The following is a 14,487-nucleotide window of genomic DNA, read 5'->3' on the forward strand; positions in this document are numbered from 1 at the left end:
TGTCCCCTTGACCCTCAGCCCTGCCTTCCCCTCCCTGCCCCGAGCTCTCCTCAAGCCGCAGATGCTCAGGCTGGAGGGTAGGCCGGCTGTGGAACTCAACGCCATCCTGGAGTGACAGCCTGGTCCTCCTGCCTCCTTGGTGCCCCCCAGCAGTCCTTCTCCCCCGCCTGCCCCATTCCTGAGTGCCTGGTGGCAGGGATTTGTGACATGCGTGGTGAGGGTGGAGGTCTAGTTTGTCCTGTGGCCAACAAAGCTACCTGGCCCAGACACGGCCCAGAGCCACCCTGCCCCCTTCCCAGACAGCCCCTGCGGGACCCTCAGGGCTGTGAGAGGGGCGTGCGAGTGCGTGCACGTTGGGGGTGACCTGTCAGGGCTGTGTGGCCCCATCAAGGTGAGCCAGCACCAGGAGGGCTGGGGACAGGGACAGGGACAGGGACAGGCATCAGGGCTCCTCCCAGCGTCAGTGGTGTTGCCCCCGGGAACACTTGGCAACCTCTGGAGACATTTTTGGTTGTCGCAGCCAGGTGTGGGGGGTGCTGCCATGAAGCGAGCAGAGGCCTGGGTTGCTGCTGAGCGTCCTGCCATGCACGGGACACTTCCCACAACAAAGGACCGTCTGTCCGAAATGTCAGCAGTGCGAGGCTGAGAATCCCGGATCTAGGTTAACTCCCTTGCCCTCAGTTTCCCGGTCTCTAGAACGGGGTGCGCATTCACCGTCAGACCCGAGTGTCAACCATTCATGAACGATTTGGAGAGAGACCCCGGCCCAGCCCCACGCAAGCTTTGGGGAGTTCCCTGAGCCGTCGGCCCGAGCCCCTGCCCCGAAGGCTGTCTGGGAAATGCTGGATGGCGCCTGGTGTCCACAGGAGGCTCCCGTGCTCTGTTGGAGAGGACGCGGGACCTTCCGTCCCTGCTGAGTCCACTTGTCTTTGCCGTGTGCCGGCCCCGTGCCTGCGGCCTCCGCACCGGTCATCTCGGCGGGTCCTCCCCAACCCCTGGGGGTATCGTCACGCGATGCACGGATAAGACAGTGGCTCGCTCAGGTTCTCCCTGCTAGGAAATATCAGGGCCGATTCGAACCCAGTAAAGTGTTCCCTCTTCCCTCCACCCCGCTGGGGACGGTGACGAAGTCAGGCGAGTCCGCCCGGAGGAATTCCTGCCGGAGGAGAACCTGGTGCTTGATTACCGCGGGGTCTCCTTCCTCCCTGGAGGGGGGAATGTCCGTAATAATTTAGGGGGAGTGATTCACACATCCAGTTGGAGACATTAACAGAGGCCTGAGGACTTGGCAAGGAGTCGAGGGCTCTTGAGGACGTGGGGAGTGACCACCTGCCTTTCCCGCCCCAGTCCCTGCGGCAGGTGAGGCTGAACGAGATCCTGCTGGACTACTCCCGGGACGCCGCCCTGGTCGTCATGTGAGTAGCGCCTGGCCGGCAGGGGGACGGGCCTGTCGAGGTCAGGAGTCTCGGGTCGGGAAGGGGCTCGGCAGGTGGGCACCGCCGAGGACCCGAGCTCTCCCCTGGGAGGCAGAAGGGCCCCAAACTCCCGTGAATGTAGTAAACACAGCCCTGGTGGCATCCCCGGCTGTGGCTGGGCCTGCGTGTGCCCCACGGCTGAGCGCCAGCTGGCAGAGGTGTGGGGCTGCGTGCGTCCCAGACATGGGTGATCACCTCTGACCACTGCTTTCTCCCGTTGGCTGCCTTTTCCTGCCCGGCTCCGCATGGCAAAGGGGGACCCCACTCATTCCAGAAGGAAATCGATTCCTGGTTGCTCAGGGACTGTCTGGCCCTCTGGCCGTCGGCCATCCCCAAATGATGTTGGTGCCAAGGCTGGGCGACTGAGACAGGGGCCTGCCCCATGCCCGGGCGTTCCCATGGAGCCCTGTCAGGTTCTGAGCCACCCAGAGCGGGTGTCAGCCAGGACGGAGCAAGCAGAAGACAGTGTGGGAGGGCCAGTGGCACAGAAAGGGTCTCAATGTGGCGGTGCCCTCTCTGAGGCCAGTAGGGAGAACACGGTCAGCCAAGCCCTCTGAGTCCTCAGCTCAGTGGGGAAGGGTCCTCGCAAGGCAGTAGCTGGCCTTTCTTGCTTTCCCTGGGAGCCACTGCCCGGGAATCCCGCGGTGCGGCCAGGAAGCCTGCTGAACCTGTTTTCTCATACCCTGAATCCAGGACTGACCGCACAATTTGCAGAGCCTGGGATACAGTGAAAACACGGGGCCCCTTGTTCACCAATGATTAAGAATGTCAAGACGTGGTCCTCCTTTCCAAAGCAGTCTCCTTACATTCTCGTGTGGGATGTATGGAATTCGTTTTCTTAAAATCTCATGGTGGTGGGAAGAAGGAAGGGACAGTGGCGGACCGCAATCGATCACAGGTGGTAATTGCCACAGACAGACGACGTGGGCCATGCTGTTTCTCGGTGTTCACGCAGTTGAACGTTTCCATAAACCTGCAAAACGCCTTCTGCCTTGGAGAGCAAGCACAGACAGGGCACTGCGAGCAAGCTTGCTTCTCTCTGCAGAGGAGGCCCCCAAACCTGGCGCCGCACCCCGATCCTGGAGTGTGTGCGCAGCAGATACGGCCCATTCCCACACCTGCCACCATCTGACCTGGACTGCGGATGCCAGGACGTAAGGACGGGGATTTGTGGGAAGGGACCTCAGACCACGCTGCCCATTGAGGGTGATGAAAGCAACTGAAACCCTATTTTTCCAGCACTTCGGTTGCTCAAGTACTGTACAAGTTGCACAAATCCCCACTGTTGCATCTGCTCTTTCGAGAGAGCCAGCAACGTCCCTTTTAGGGTTTGTAAGTCCCCCTTTGAGGAGATCAAAATGGCCAATGGGTTCAAGCAGATACATAGATAAAGCCTGAGCCCCCCCCCCCCCCCGGGCAGTGCCGAATGGTCGCAGCTAAGCGGCCAGTCTGGACACCGGGCCTGGGAGGTCTCTGGACCTGCAGTCTTGTCTGAAGAGGTTCACGAGGGTTCAGGAGGCACCAGCATCACTTACCCTTCCCTGGCAGGACAGAGGTGAAACGTTTGCTTCCAGAGTCTGGTCAGCAGAAAGCGGCCCAGGCCGTGCGAGACATGCTTAGACAACACTCAAATGATACTCCCTACACTCGAGTGGAGTTTAGGAATTAATCCATTCAGGCTGCTATAACAAAATACCATATGCTAGGTGGCTTAGAAACCGCAGAAATGTATTTCTCACAGTTCTGGAGGCCGGGAAGTCCACGATCAAAGCACCAGCAAATTCAGGGTCTAGTGAGCGCCGGCTTTCTGGGTCACACCCGGCCTTCTCACCGTGTCCTCGCTTGGCAGAAGGAGCCAGGCAGTTGTCTGGGGCCCCTTTTATAGGAGCCCCAATCCCATCCATGAGAGCTCCATCTTCATGACCTGGTCACCTCCCAAAGGCCCCACCTCCCAAAACCGTCACCCTGAAGGTAACATTCGTAACAAGTTTAAATTGGGGGGGACGTGAATATCAGACGATAGCACATGGTTGTGACTTACCAAGTTTCTGTTCCTCCCGGTCTCTTTGTATGTGTCAGTACACAGCCGCACATACAGATTCCTAACGACTCCTGACATCCTCCTACGCAGCGTGGGAATCATTCTTTTCAGCAGATTAGTGTGAGAGCACGGAAGTCTGACAGCAGACCGTTGCTAATCCTTTCCGGGGACCAGGCACTTCCCATGCCCCAGATGCCACCCATGCCAGCGTGTGATTTTCCTGAAGGATGACTTGCTCAGTGTGTTCATTTCTCCGACAGTGATATAACTCACGGTGTAGTCAACTGGGAGGGACACTCGCAACACTTTCCTGTGTGACTTAAACAAGGCATTTAAAAAAAAGTGTCGAGATGGGGACAGCAGAGCGTTAGACCAAGCATGGGACCCCTCTGAGCACAAGGCCCCGTGCAGCTGCGCACAATGCACACCCAGGAAGCTGGCTCTGCCCAGAACGATGCTTCCTGGGGCTTTAGGGACATGATTTTTTTGTACAAAGAAAGTGCTCTGTGCTTCCTTGGTATGAGAACTGGGATGAGGCAAGGTGCTGGGTTGATCTCCAAGCCTCTGGCCAATACCTAGCAGAAAATGTTCCTCGGGCAGCATTTCTAGGGTGGGGTCTGGGTCAGACAGTGGACGTGGCTGCATCCTGGGGTAGCTGCCCAGACTGTTCCCTGCGTGTGGCACCTGCCGTGTGCGCACACGTCTGCCAAACCCTGGCTTGATGAATGTCACCGCTGTTCCGAGAAGCAGGCTTGCGTTTTGTCTTTGTTGTTAGCCCACTGTTTGGCCTTAAGTAACTGCATGTCCCTCTAGCCTCAGTTTCCTTAATTATAAAAAGAGTTTAACGCAAGTATTTCCGAGATTCACGCTAATATGCTGTGATTCTAAGTTTATTTGCCATTAAAATGAGTCACTCTCTCAGGCCACAGATGAGGAATTTCATCCTGGGAAGTGACCACCTGTTGACATTTCTCCCTTCCCACCCCCAACCCCTACTCCCAGCTCCTGACCTCATAGGGAAAACCAACCCCCACCCACCAGCCTTTGTGGGATTAGCTGATACAAGTAATGATGAGTCCAGTCACCTCAGAGAAGACGCCTGCCCACAGCGTCCTGCCCCACGCCAGCAGCTACGGCTGTTGCCCAAAGGGCCCTGGGAGGCCAGAGCAGCCGCATCTCTGCACGACTGATCCACCACTTGGAGGCATGCCCCGCGAACCACCAGGGGAATGTGGAAAATGCAAATTCTCCAGTTCCTTCCAGATCCGGGTCTGAGGTGGAGCCCAGGAACCTGCATTCCCCAGAAACTTGGAGGGAGGAAAAACTCTCCCAAGCCTTGGTGAAATGACAGAATCATATAGTCTAGCATTTCAGAGAGCACACCTGGGCCATTTTCTACAGCCGGTTTGAGGCAGCGCCTGGTGGTTTGCCGTCTACTAATCAGCAGGTTATCTGCCCAAGGGCCCGTGCTTGAGCTCGGACAACCCTGATAAACTAGGCTTGTAAACAGCCCCACAGCCCTTGACTCGACTAACAACCTGTTCCTCTTGGGTCCAAACACCTTTTTCTATAACGACTCCCTCCTCAAAGCCAAATAGTCCTAATCAACGTGGCATCTAACTGATTGAGCCTCTGTGATACTCAAGGCATTGAGCCGTATAAATTTTCAACACTCTACAAGTCCCCATTTCAGAGACGAGGAAACCCCTCAGAGGAGTGAAGCTATTTGGCCAGAATCCCCCGGTGGGAAGTGGGGACTGGATCTCGAGGTCTGACTCCGCTTCTGGCGCTAGCAGGGCTACCGTTCCACGTCTAGGTCAGGTCCAAGGCTGCCTTTTTGTGGCTAAGAGATGCAGTTCTGAACACAAAGTTCCTCTGTTCTGGCGCGGGTCATTTCTGCAGATTAGCAGCTTAAGGCGCGCACAGCCTGGGAGCGGCTACAGAGCGCGTCACTGGTTGGCGCGGGGTGGGTTGAAGGGCAGCTGTCCCCGGGACAGGTGGACAGGCTTTGCTGGGGGGTGGGGTGGGGAAACATCATGCTGAAGCCTGAAAGTGGCGGGTGTCCCCTGCCCTGACAATGCAGCCACCAGTTCCCTCGTGGTCTTTCAAGTTCCTGAATTCAGTCCCTAAAAGTCATGTAGTCGTTCCCAGATGGCGTTTTCAGCCTCGGGCATCACTGTTGAGTCAGAAGAGTTTGGTTTCGATACTCCCATGTCCCTTTTCCCTGGAGAGTCACCAAACGCATTTGAACTGAGATGACAGCAGCTTGATGAAATGCCCTTGCTCCCACGGGCCTCCCCCAGTTTTCGGGATCGTGCCTTTCCGAGGAGAGCCGTGGTTGTCCCAAGTGAAGTGGCTGGAATTTCAATCGCGAGGCAGCTGCTCAGGGATCCCAATTACCCTTCTTAGCAGCAGAGCGGGGCGTTGCAGTGAGCGGAGGCAGCTGGGGTGGGACGATCCCAAGACCTTGGTTCCAGTCCCAGCTCTGCCACCACCATGCGGTCGCCTCATGCTGGTCGATAATGACAAGTGTGGAGAATAGCTGCTGGCGCCGCGAAGTGCTTACTACGCGCCAAGCATCGTGCTCGCCCTGCGTGTGCTTTGTCTTCTGTAGAGCTCGCAAACACCCTACAGGGCAGGTGTTCGTGTTCTCGCTTCCGGGAAGAGACCACTGAGGCGCAGGGGCAGGGAGGCACCGTGCCAGGGTCCTGTGGCTGAGGGAGTGGCCACGCCACACGCAGCTGCTCTGATGCCAGGGCCTGCGCTCTGACCCCAGTGTGGCTGGCATCCTCCCCCTGTCCGGTTCCCTCGGCTGTGAAGGAAGCGGTGCCACAGCCCTGCCCGCTCCCAGGGCTGTGCTGAGCTTCAGGTGAAATAAGGGCTGTGATGTTGATACTTTGGGAAAACACTGTCAGGAGAGTCCCACGTAAGGGGCTGGAGGCCCAGCTTCACTAGGCCGGCTGGATCTGCGAGACGCAGCCTCCTCCAGAAGCCGAGAGCTGGGCAGCTGTGGCCATCCCCATGCATTTTTGGAATTCTCAAGATTTCAGGAGAAAAGTCACTTGCTGACATAGCCGGGAACACACGTCTGAACAGCGTTCCCCGGGTCTGGCTAAGTGCGCAGCATTGCGCGGTCGGGCCAAGGGGCCCTCCAAAGGCAATGGTGCAGCTGCTCCCGGCCTGCCACCCAGGCAGGAGGTAGGACGAGGACACTCAGGTGAATCACGCAAACACATCACACTGTTGTGGCCGCAGGCAGGTGTGTGGCCAGAGAAGCAGGCCTGGTATGATGTGGGTGAGCTGATGGGGGTTGACCCACTTAACACCGTGCCAGACTGTTCTAGGCTCAGGGACAGGGGGCTGAACAAGACAGACCCAGACTGCTCGTGAGTGAACATACTTTCTAATGGGGGAGACAGACAGACAAATCAAAAGATGCGTTTGCGATTGTGAAGGGCCGTGAAGACAGTAAGACGGGGTGATGTGGGAAAGAGGTGGCCTGCCCTGGAGAGTGACCAGAGAGAGAGGTGCACTTTCAGAGACCTGAGTGATGTCACGGAGCCCCCAGGTGGAGAAAGCATCACGTGCAAAGGCCCCGGGGCAGGAGCAAGCTTGGCAAGTTTTTTTAAGGAGTGGAAAGAAAGCCTCGTGGTGGCTTCCAGGGGTGAGCGAGGCTGGGGGTGGGAGGAGGTGAGGTTGTGTGGGTTGTCAAGGACTAGATCGTGTGGGCTTTGAGGGTCATGGCTTTGTTTAGAAATGCTTCAAGGCTGAAGGCACATTTTGAATAATGCATTTAAGGAAAGCAGAGAGGCATCCTTTGGTAGGGTGGGAAGGAACTCTGAAGGGGACGGTAAACAGACCTCCTATTCAGAAAACTGTGCGCTGGGCTGCGTGGGCAGGCCCCTCGGTGATTTCTCTTGCGCTGCTTCTTCCTGCCTTGCAGCACCTTGCCCGTCGGGAGGAAGGGGAAGTGCCCGAGCTCGCTGTACATGGCCTGGCTGGAGACCCTGTCCCAGGACCTCAGACCTCCGGTCATCCTGATCCGAGGAAACCAGGAAAACGTGCTCACCTTTTACTGCCAGTGACTCCAGGCCCTGCCAGCCCTGCCCGAGGCTGAGCGTGCGCAGGCTGGGCTGGAATGTGACCTGCTCCAGTTCCCGGGGACAAGACTCGGATTTTATTGCACTATAAGTGGTAGCCTCTGACAATCCCGCTGAAGACGATGGTAGATTTCCCAACAGTGGCTGAACTCCACCGTCATCTGACCTGTCTTCAGGGCCTTGTTTTTATGGGCTGGAGAAGTAGCAGATATAGTAGCTCTAAAATTACCTGAAGGGTCCTATTCCTTTTAAAGGTTTTCTTTTGATCCTGATAACCACTCATTAAGATTTCGGCCTTTGATTGATATGGAAATTTGGGTCAGAGTGGCGGGTGTGAATCCGCAGGAGTTCCTACACAAAGCTTCCTTCCTCCTCCTGCCAGGGGAACCAGAGCCCCCACTGTGCGCTTGCAAAGCGTCCCCAGGAGCCAGGTCTTTGAGCCTCCCCAGTAAAGCACATTTCTCTAACCCGCTCACTCCCTGCATTTCAATACTGGGTCTCGTCAACGGAAAAAAGGCCAAACTCCGTAAAATAATTTTAAAGAGATTTATTCTGAGCTAAATTTGAGGCCCATGACCCGGAGCCACGCCCAAGAAGCCTTGAGCAAGTGGACTATGTGTGGCTGGGTTACAGTTGGGTTTTACACATTTCAGGGAGGCAGGGGTTACAGGTAAAGTCATAAATACATGGAAGGCATACATTGGTTTGGCCCGAAAAGGTGGGCCATCTCGAAGCGGGGGCTTACAGGTTACAGGTGGGTTTGAAGATTCTTTGGCTTGTAATTGGTTAAAGACATGAATGAAGCTTTGTCTAAAGGCTTAGAATGTGTTAAGATAAGAAGCTGTTAATCAGAGACAAGCCACCAGACATACATTTGTTGTGTAAATTGAGGACCCACAGGTCTGTCTTGAATACCCTTAGGCCTGTTAATGGGTTACAAAGGATGTCTCCAAGAAGGGAGGGGGCATGACGAGGCCCTTCTGACCTCCTTCCTGCGGGCAGGCAATTTAGTTTTAAGGTATCTCCTTGGCCAAGAGGGGTCCATTCAGTCAGCCGGTGGGGGGTGAGCCTTAAGATTTTTATTTTACTTCACAGTTTCGGAGTCTTCCTTGATGCTTTAGACCGGGGACTGTCAACCCTTTTTGTTGCAGCCCACAGTAAGGAATGTATTTACATCAAGACTTGCAATGCACAAGCACAGCGACAGGGGAAACAAAAGTGTTACAAAACAATACTTATCTTACTTTTCTCTTTTATTTCTCTCTCTCTCTCTCTCTCTTTTTAAATAGAGACGGGGTCTCGCTCTTGCTCAGGTTGGTCTTGAACTCCTGAGCTCAAGCGATCCTCCTGCCTCGGCCTCCCAGAGTGCTAGCATTACAGGCGTGAGCTACCATGCCAGGCCTCTTTTTCTCTTGTTAATGTTGGTTGTAATCCACTGAAATGATTTTTGGACCCACTGATGGGTGTGAACTCACAATTTGAAAAACACAATTGACTTTCCCTGGCGCCCTGTGTCTGTCCACGCACAGGGAGCCCAGCTGATTTGGGGAAAGGCCACTGCGGGACATCGCTGCCATTTTCCCAGCTCATCACATAGGGAAGAAAAGGGAATGAACAAAACAGGCAAGGAGGAGAAGGAGGAGGAGGAATGCGAGAGTGTGGGAGTGTCAAGAAAGAGTTCTAAAGAAGGGGCCAGACTGAGGAAGTCAAGTGGAAGGGTGTTAATTTCAGGCATGGTTAAGAATGGGGAACAAAGATGTCAGGAATGGGGGAGGAACAAAGATGTCAGAGATGGTGGTGAGGTTGGCATCAGATGGGAAGGACCTTGGGCAGGTCCAAGCCCAGCCAAGGCCAGTGAAAGGGTAAGGGAGGGGGAGCCACTCGCAAGAGGTGGGAAGAGAGCAAGCCGCAGACCGGACGGGGCTGGGGCTGGGGCTGGGGCTGGGGCTGGGGCTGGGTGGGGGCAGAGGGAGGCGGTGACTGTGAGATGGGGCCGGAGGTGGGAGAGAAGCTGGGAAATGGAGGAAGGACTTACACCTGGCTCAGGGAAGGTGTTCAGGTCACCACAGGTTGAGTGTTTGTGCCCTCAAAGCGAGGGTGCAAGAGCCACCGAACGCCAGTGGGTGAGACAAAGTGAAACGGCTCTAGACATAACCAAGCAGCATAAAGGTGAGTTGACAGGTGAGACAGCTTCTTCTGATGGCACTAGGGGGACGGGAGGAACAGGCATCTTTGGGTTTCATCAGCCTCCCCAAGGGCACTGCAGTGCGCACTTAGTGATGAGGGCCGAAGTCTCCTTCTTTGGGTTAGAACCCAAAGGACTTTAGCATTTCTCACGTCACCCCACTGCGAAGACCAGAAGACCCTGGGTTCCGAGGCTGTTCGAAAGCCCCCACCGTCCTTTGATGGCACCAAGCTTGCGGTGAGAGACTACAGACTGGCCGCGCTTGCTGGGGACGGCCCCTCTGCTCCTGAGGGACCTCAAGAATGGGCCTGAGCCTTTCAGCTGGACCCCGGGACCAACCCGCCAACTCCAGATAAGGCCAAGCCTCCATCAGGGAATGCCTGCCTTTCCAGAGCCACGTGGAAAACAATTTCCTGGTTCTCCAAACCTCACGGAGTCCTTGGTCCAAGAACAGAGACTGTTTTGGTTTTGGGTGTTTAAAAAATTTTTTTCACTATGTTAGAAACAGTGAATTTTTAACAATAATAATAGCTTTGTTTAAAAAAAAAAAAGGCTTTGAGGTAACAGTGAAGCCATAAACAATGAAATGAATAAAAAATATGTTCACTTAGTCAACAGAACTTATTTGTTTTGGAACATGCTGTTTTTCAACTCTGCTGAGTGTTTTGAAAAAAAATTAACTATTGTTTTTTCAACCCTGGATTGAACTTTTCTCTGAGCTTCCACGGATTCTGTAGGTCACATTACCAGGTTTCTACATAAATATTTATAGGAGCCATTTATTTTCCCTTTGCTTCGCTTGGGAGTCTGTTTTCCTCGGCCTTTATGAAAGTCCCCCAGCATTTTCGATCCTGCCTTAAGCCGAGAGAAAAGAAGTCGAATGGAAGAGTCATGGCATGGCCACCAGGGGACTTGGACAGAGTTTTTGTCTCTCCCCCAAACTGCTGTGTGCCCTCAGATATGCCCCTTAACCTCTCTGAACCTTAGTCTGTGAAATGAGAGAACTGGACCAAAGCAGGTGTCCCCAGCCAGCCGGCCTGCTGATGTCCGTGGTGTAGCCCAGGCACAGTTGACCAAAACTGTGGATGCAGCAGGGGGCGGGGCCCTGGGGGAAGGGGTACACATTCTTCAGTCACCACCCCCCTTTCACTTCCTGCTGCCCTGCTGTGAGCCTTTGGTTCAGGGGATCTCGAAGGCCCTCCCGGTCACAGTTTGGCCTATCAGGCAACAGGAGGGTAAAAGATTTGGGTCCATGCTGGCCTCTCCCTGCCTTTAGATGACAAAGTGCTTCACATTAATGAGCTTGTGTGGTGGGAAGTCCTACCCCGAAGTCCTCCCTTTCGCTGTGCGTGGAAAACCTGGCCCACAGAGGGGCGGGTCACAGGGCCCGGCCTCGGCCACTCTGGCCACCCCAGCAGGGTCTCCCCTCTTCTCTCCCCTGGGACCCACTGGCCACTTAGCTCCCCATTGTCCCCTCAGCATTTCGGCCTCCACATTTAGTATCCTCCTTCACTTCCTGCCCAGACCTGCTGTGGCCTGGAAGTCAGTACCGGGCGGCCCATTCTCCATCCAACAGGCTCTCCGAGCGCCACGTCCCCAGGCAGAAAACTGTGGGGCTCATTAGCACATGGACAGTCCCCGTTGGGACTGAATTCCCTTTTAGACACCTGCCTGGCCTCTCTAATATGACGCAGGGGGAGGAGGGTTTCACAGGGATGAGATCAGCTAGAATGTTCCAGAAGAACCACCTGGCCGGGAGGCCCCTAAGCACATGCAAAACAGCTAGGTTTCGCTTGTAGCTATGTATAGCTCAGGAAGTCAGAAAAAAATGCTGCCAACTCCAAAATTGTTCACAGAAACAGGCCCCAGGAAAGCCCAGCCGCCAGCTTCACTGGTAACTCCCCGCCTGAAGCGAGGTTTAATCCTGTGACCGAAAGCACGAATAATACGACATAGGTACCCGCTTCCTGAAAGGGAGCACAGCAAACTCAGTTCCTAAAAATACTTTGCGAAGAGCAACCTGGCTGGGAGGCCAGAGAGCAGAATGTCGCATGGACGAAAGACGGTGACAAAGAAAAGGACTAGTGTTTTTATTCCAACTTGTATAAGATTTACAAATAAAACGCTCTAGGTTTGCAAAAGAGGGAGCAAAGATAAAGTCAAGGAATTGGGAAAGATTGGTAGGATTCAACAGAAAGACAGAAAGGAGAGCTGGGTGGGGGTGGAGGAAGGCATTCCAGGTGGCAGAAATGGCTTGAGCAAGGGGCAGAGTAAGGACAGCCCTGGGCACGTTTGGAGAACAAGAAATAAACCCGTTTTCCTGGAGTGTGATGGGTGTGGACACAGGAACGTAAGGCTGAGAGCGTCGAAACGTGAAGGCCCCAGCTATGAGGCTGAGGAGCCACCAAGTAACTCAGAGGCACAGGGCTCAGCATTTTCCGAGTGGCAGAGGGAATGGAGAAGAGGGAAGAGGTGGGGGACGGCATGAAGAAATAGAATCTTCCAGAACTGGGAAGTGCCAGGATGTATGTGTGAATGGAGATAGCACCCCAGACGTTGAGCTTAGGCACTTGTAAGATGAATTAGCCGTGTAATAGGGAAGACAGGAGGGTTAGAACTGGCAAATAGGTTTGGGTTTGGTGTTGTAAGTGTGAGAACACCCAGGTGGTTGGAACTGTGGGCCTGGAGCCTGGGAAGAGCTCAAGGTGTTCCTCGTTAGCCTGAAGCTCTTTGAGAACAGTAACATAAGGAGATCTGGGAGTCATGCTCACGCCAGGGCTACGGAAGGCACAGCTCGGGCGAGATCAAGAGGGAAAGTACAGGGAACAGAGGGCGGAGGCTAGACCTCGGGCAGGGCTGTAGCAGGAGGCAGGATGAAGAGGAGACAGCCAGTAAAGCAGCCTTGAAAAGAGCAGTGCAGGGGCAGGAGGAAAAGCAGGTGAGAAAGCACCGGAGACAGGGTAGGAGGACAGAGGCGACCACATGGTATCCGTTTGAAAACCAGCCGCGGCCACCAAGTGCTGTTGGATTTGGGGTTCTCAGCATCACTGGGAACCTTGCATAGAACAATTTGGTGAAGTGGTGGGTCAGAGACCAGGGACTGAGGAATGAACTTGTGGAGGGGAAAGGAAAGCAGTGGCCATGCTCATAGACCTCATACTTGAGCCAGCCAGCAATGGGGAGAGCGAGGAAAACAGGGTGGAAAACTGAGGGAACACAGGCTCAAGGGAAGGTGTTTGATTGCTGTTATCTTAGGGGGTGTACTAGTCAGGGTAATGCTGGACTGTGCTGCGTAACAAATTAGCCTCTAAATGTTAGTGGCTTCCATGACAAAGATCTATTTCTGTTTTACAAATATTCCTCTGATGGCCAGGCAGCTCTTCAGGGCCCCTCTTCTCCACATTGTCTCAAGACTCAGTGATGGAAACTACTCCCATCTTGTGAGGCCACCGCCTCAGCCAGTGGCTTCCAGCTCATTAAAGAAGGAAAGAGAGCTGGAAGGTCATGCACGGGTTTTTAAATGCTTCCGCCCAGAAAGGACGTGTTATTGCCACTCAAAGCCCGTTAGCCAAATAAGTCACGTGGCTCCACCTAACTGTAAGTGTGCTGGGAAATTCGGGGGAACATGTGAACGTTCCTTGAGTTACAGGGTTACAGGGTAGGGGTAGGTAATGGAGACCTGAGTGTATTTATAGGTCAGAGGGGAGGTTAAGATGAGGAAGAGGGTAGCTGAAGAAGAGGTAGTAATGGCAAACCAACACGATGCGGGGACGTGTTTGCCAAGCAGCAGGAAAGGTAGAGCGGAATGAAGTCTGGTAGCCCGTGGATGCAAAACTCTCAGGACCCCTGTCCTCGTGAGCAGCAGTTCAGAGAGCACATGTGGAAAGTGCAAGTGACATGTTCTCCAGGGAGGCGGCTGGTCGAGCAAGAAGGATGGAAGGCCAAGGCACAAGGGGTTCAAGGAGGATGACCAAAGCACATGGACCTGGCTGACCATGAGCTCCAAGGTGGATGGAGAGGCCGGAAGTGAGCTGCAAGGGTTGAGAAGACTTGACGGGCTGGTTGCATGAGGACACAAAGGATGTGCAGCAGGCACGGGAGAAGGGGACACGGGGAAGGACAAAAGAGAGCTAGGTCAGATCATGTGCAATCCAAAATTTGACATTCTGGAGGAGGTAAACATTTGTGAGCAATATCAAGCTCTATGGTGTCCACCATTTGACTATGAGGCCTCCGAAGGTGGCAGTTGGGATGAGTCTAGTCACTGCTGGATGGCAGGGAGACCTGAAGTCTCAGGGGAGGGACCAGGGCAGCTGGAGGGTACTCAGGGCAGTGGCTAGGGACCAACTGGCACAGGGGTATTCAGTGTCTTGACTGCTGAGATGGCTGGATGATTGCATGTCATCTCTGAGGGTGACCACATATGACTCATCTTTGCACCACAGTATGCAGCTCAGGGCTCAGCACAGAGTAGGCACTCAATAAATGTTTGTCAGGTGAATGAATGAATGGATCACAGCAACGAGTGGAGTGGGACAAGATAAGGGGAGGTGAAGCTGGACATTGTGAGAGCGAGCGTGGCCTGGATGCTGGAGCCCTTAAGACGGGCAAGGGATGGAAAGGAAGCACGTGAGCCCGTTGGCGAAGGTGCTGGGTGAGATCCTGGAGGAGAGCCCTAGAGGGCAA

The 14,487-nt window shown here is 54.5% G+C and overlaps 1 protein-coding gene across 4 annotated transcripts in view; it reads left to right on the forward strand.

The window, feature by feature from the left end:
• SLC12A3 (solute carrier family 12 member 3) overlaps window positions 1-9,562 on the forward strand; it is a 34,232-nt gene extending 24,670 nt beyond the window's left edge. For all 4 annotated transcript variants that reach the window (XM_069456681.1, XM_069456683.1, XM_069456682.1 and 1 more), the window contains exons 25-26: window positions 1,348-1,415; window positions 7,460-9,562. In XM_069456681.1, the coding sequence (XP_069312782.1) occupies window positions 1,348-1,415; window positions 7,460-7,601 (210 nt within the window). In that variant the 3' untranslated portion in view covers window positions 7,602-9,562. The remainder of the gene's footprint in view (window positions 1-1,347; window positions 1,416-7,459) is intronic.
• Window positions 9,563-14,487: the final 4,925 nt, after the last annotated feature.

The sequence above is a fragment of the Eulemur rufifrons genome, chromosome 23, assembly GCF_041146395.1.
Source record: "Eulemur rufifrons isolate Redbay chromosome 23, OSU_ERuf_1, whole genome shotgun sequence".
Lineage (NCBI taxonomy): Eukaryota > Metazoa > Chordata > Mammalia > Primates > Lemuridae > Eulemur > Eulemur rufifrons.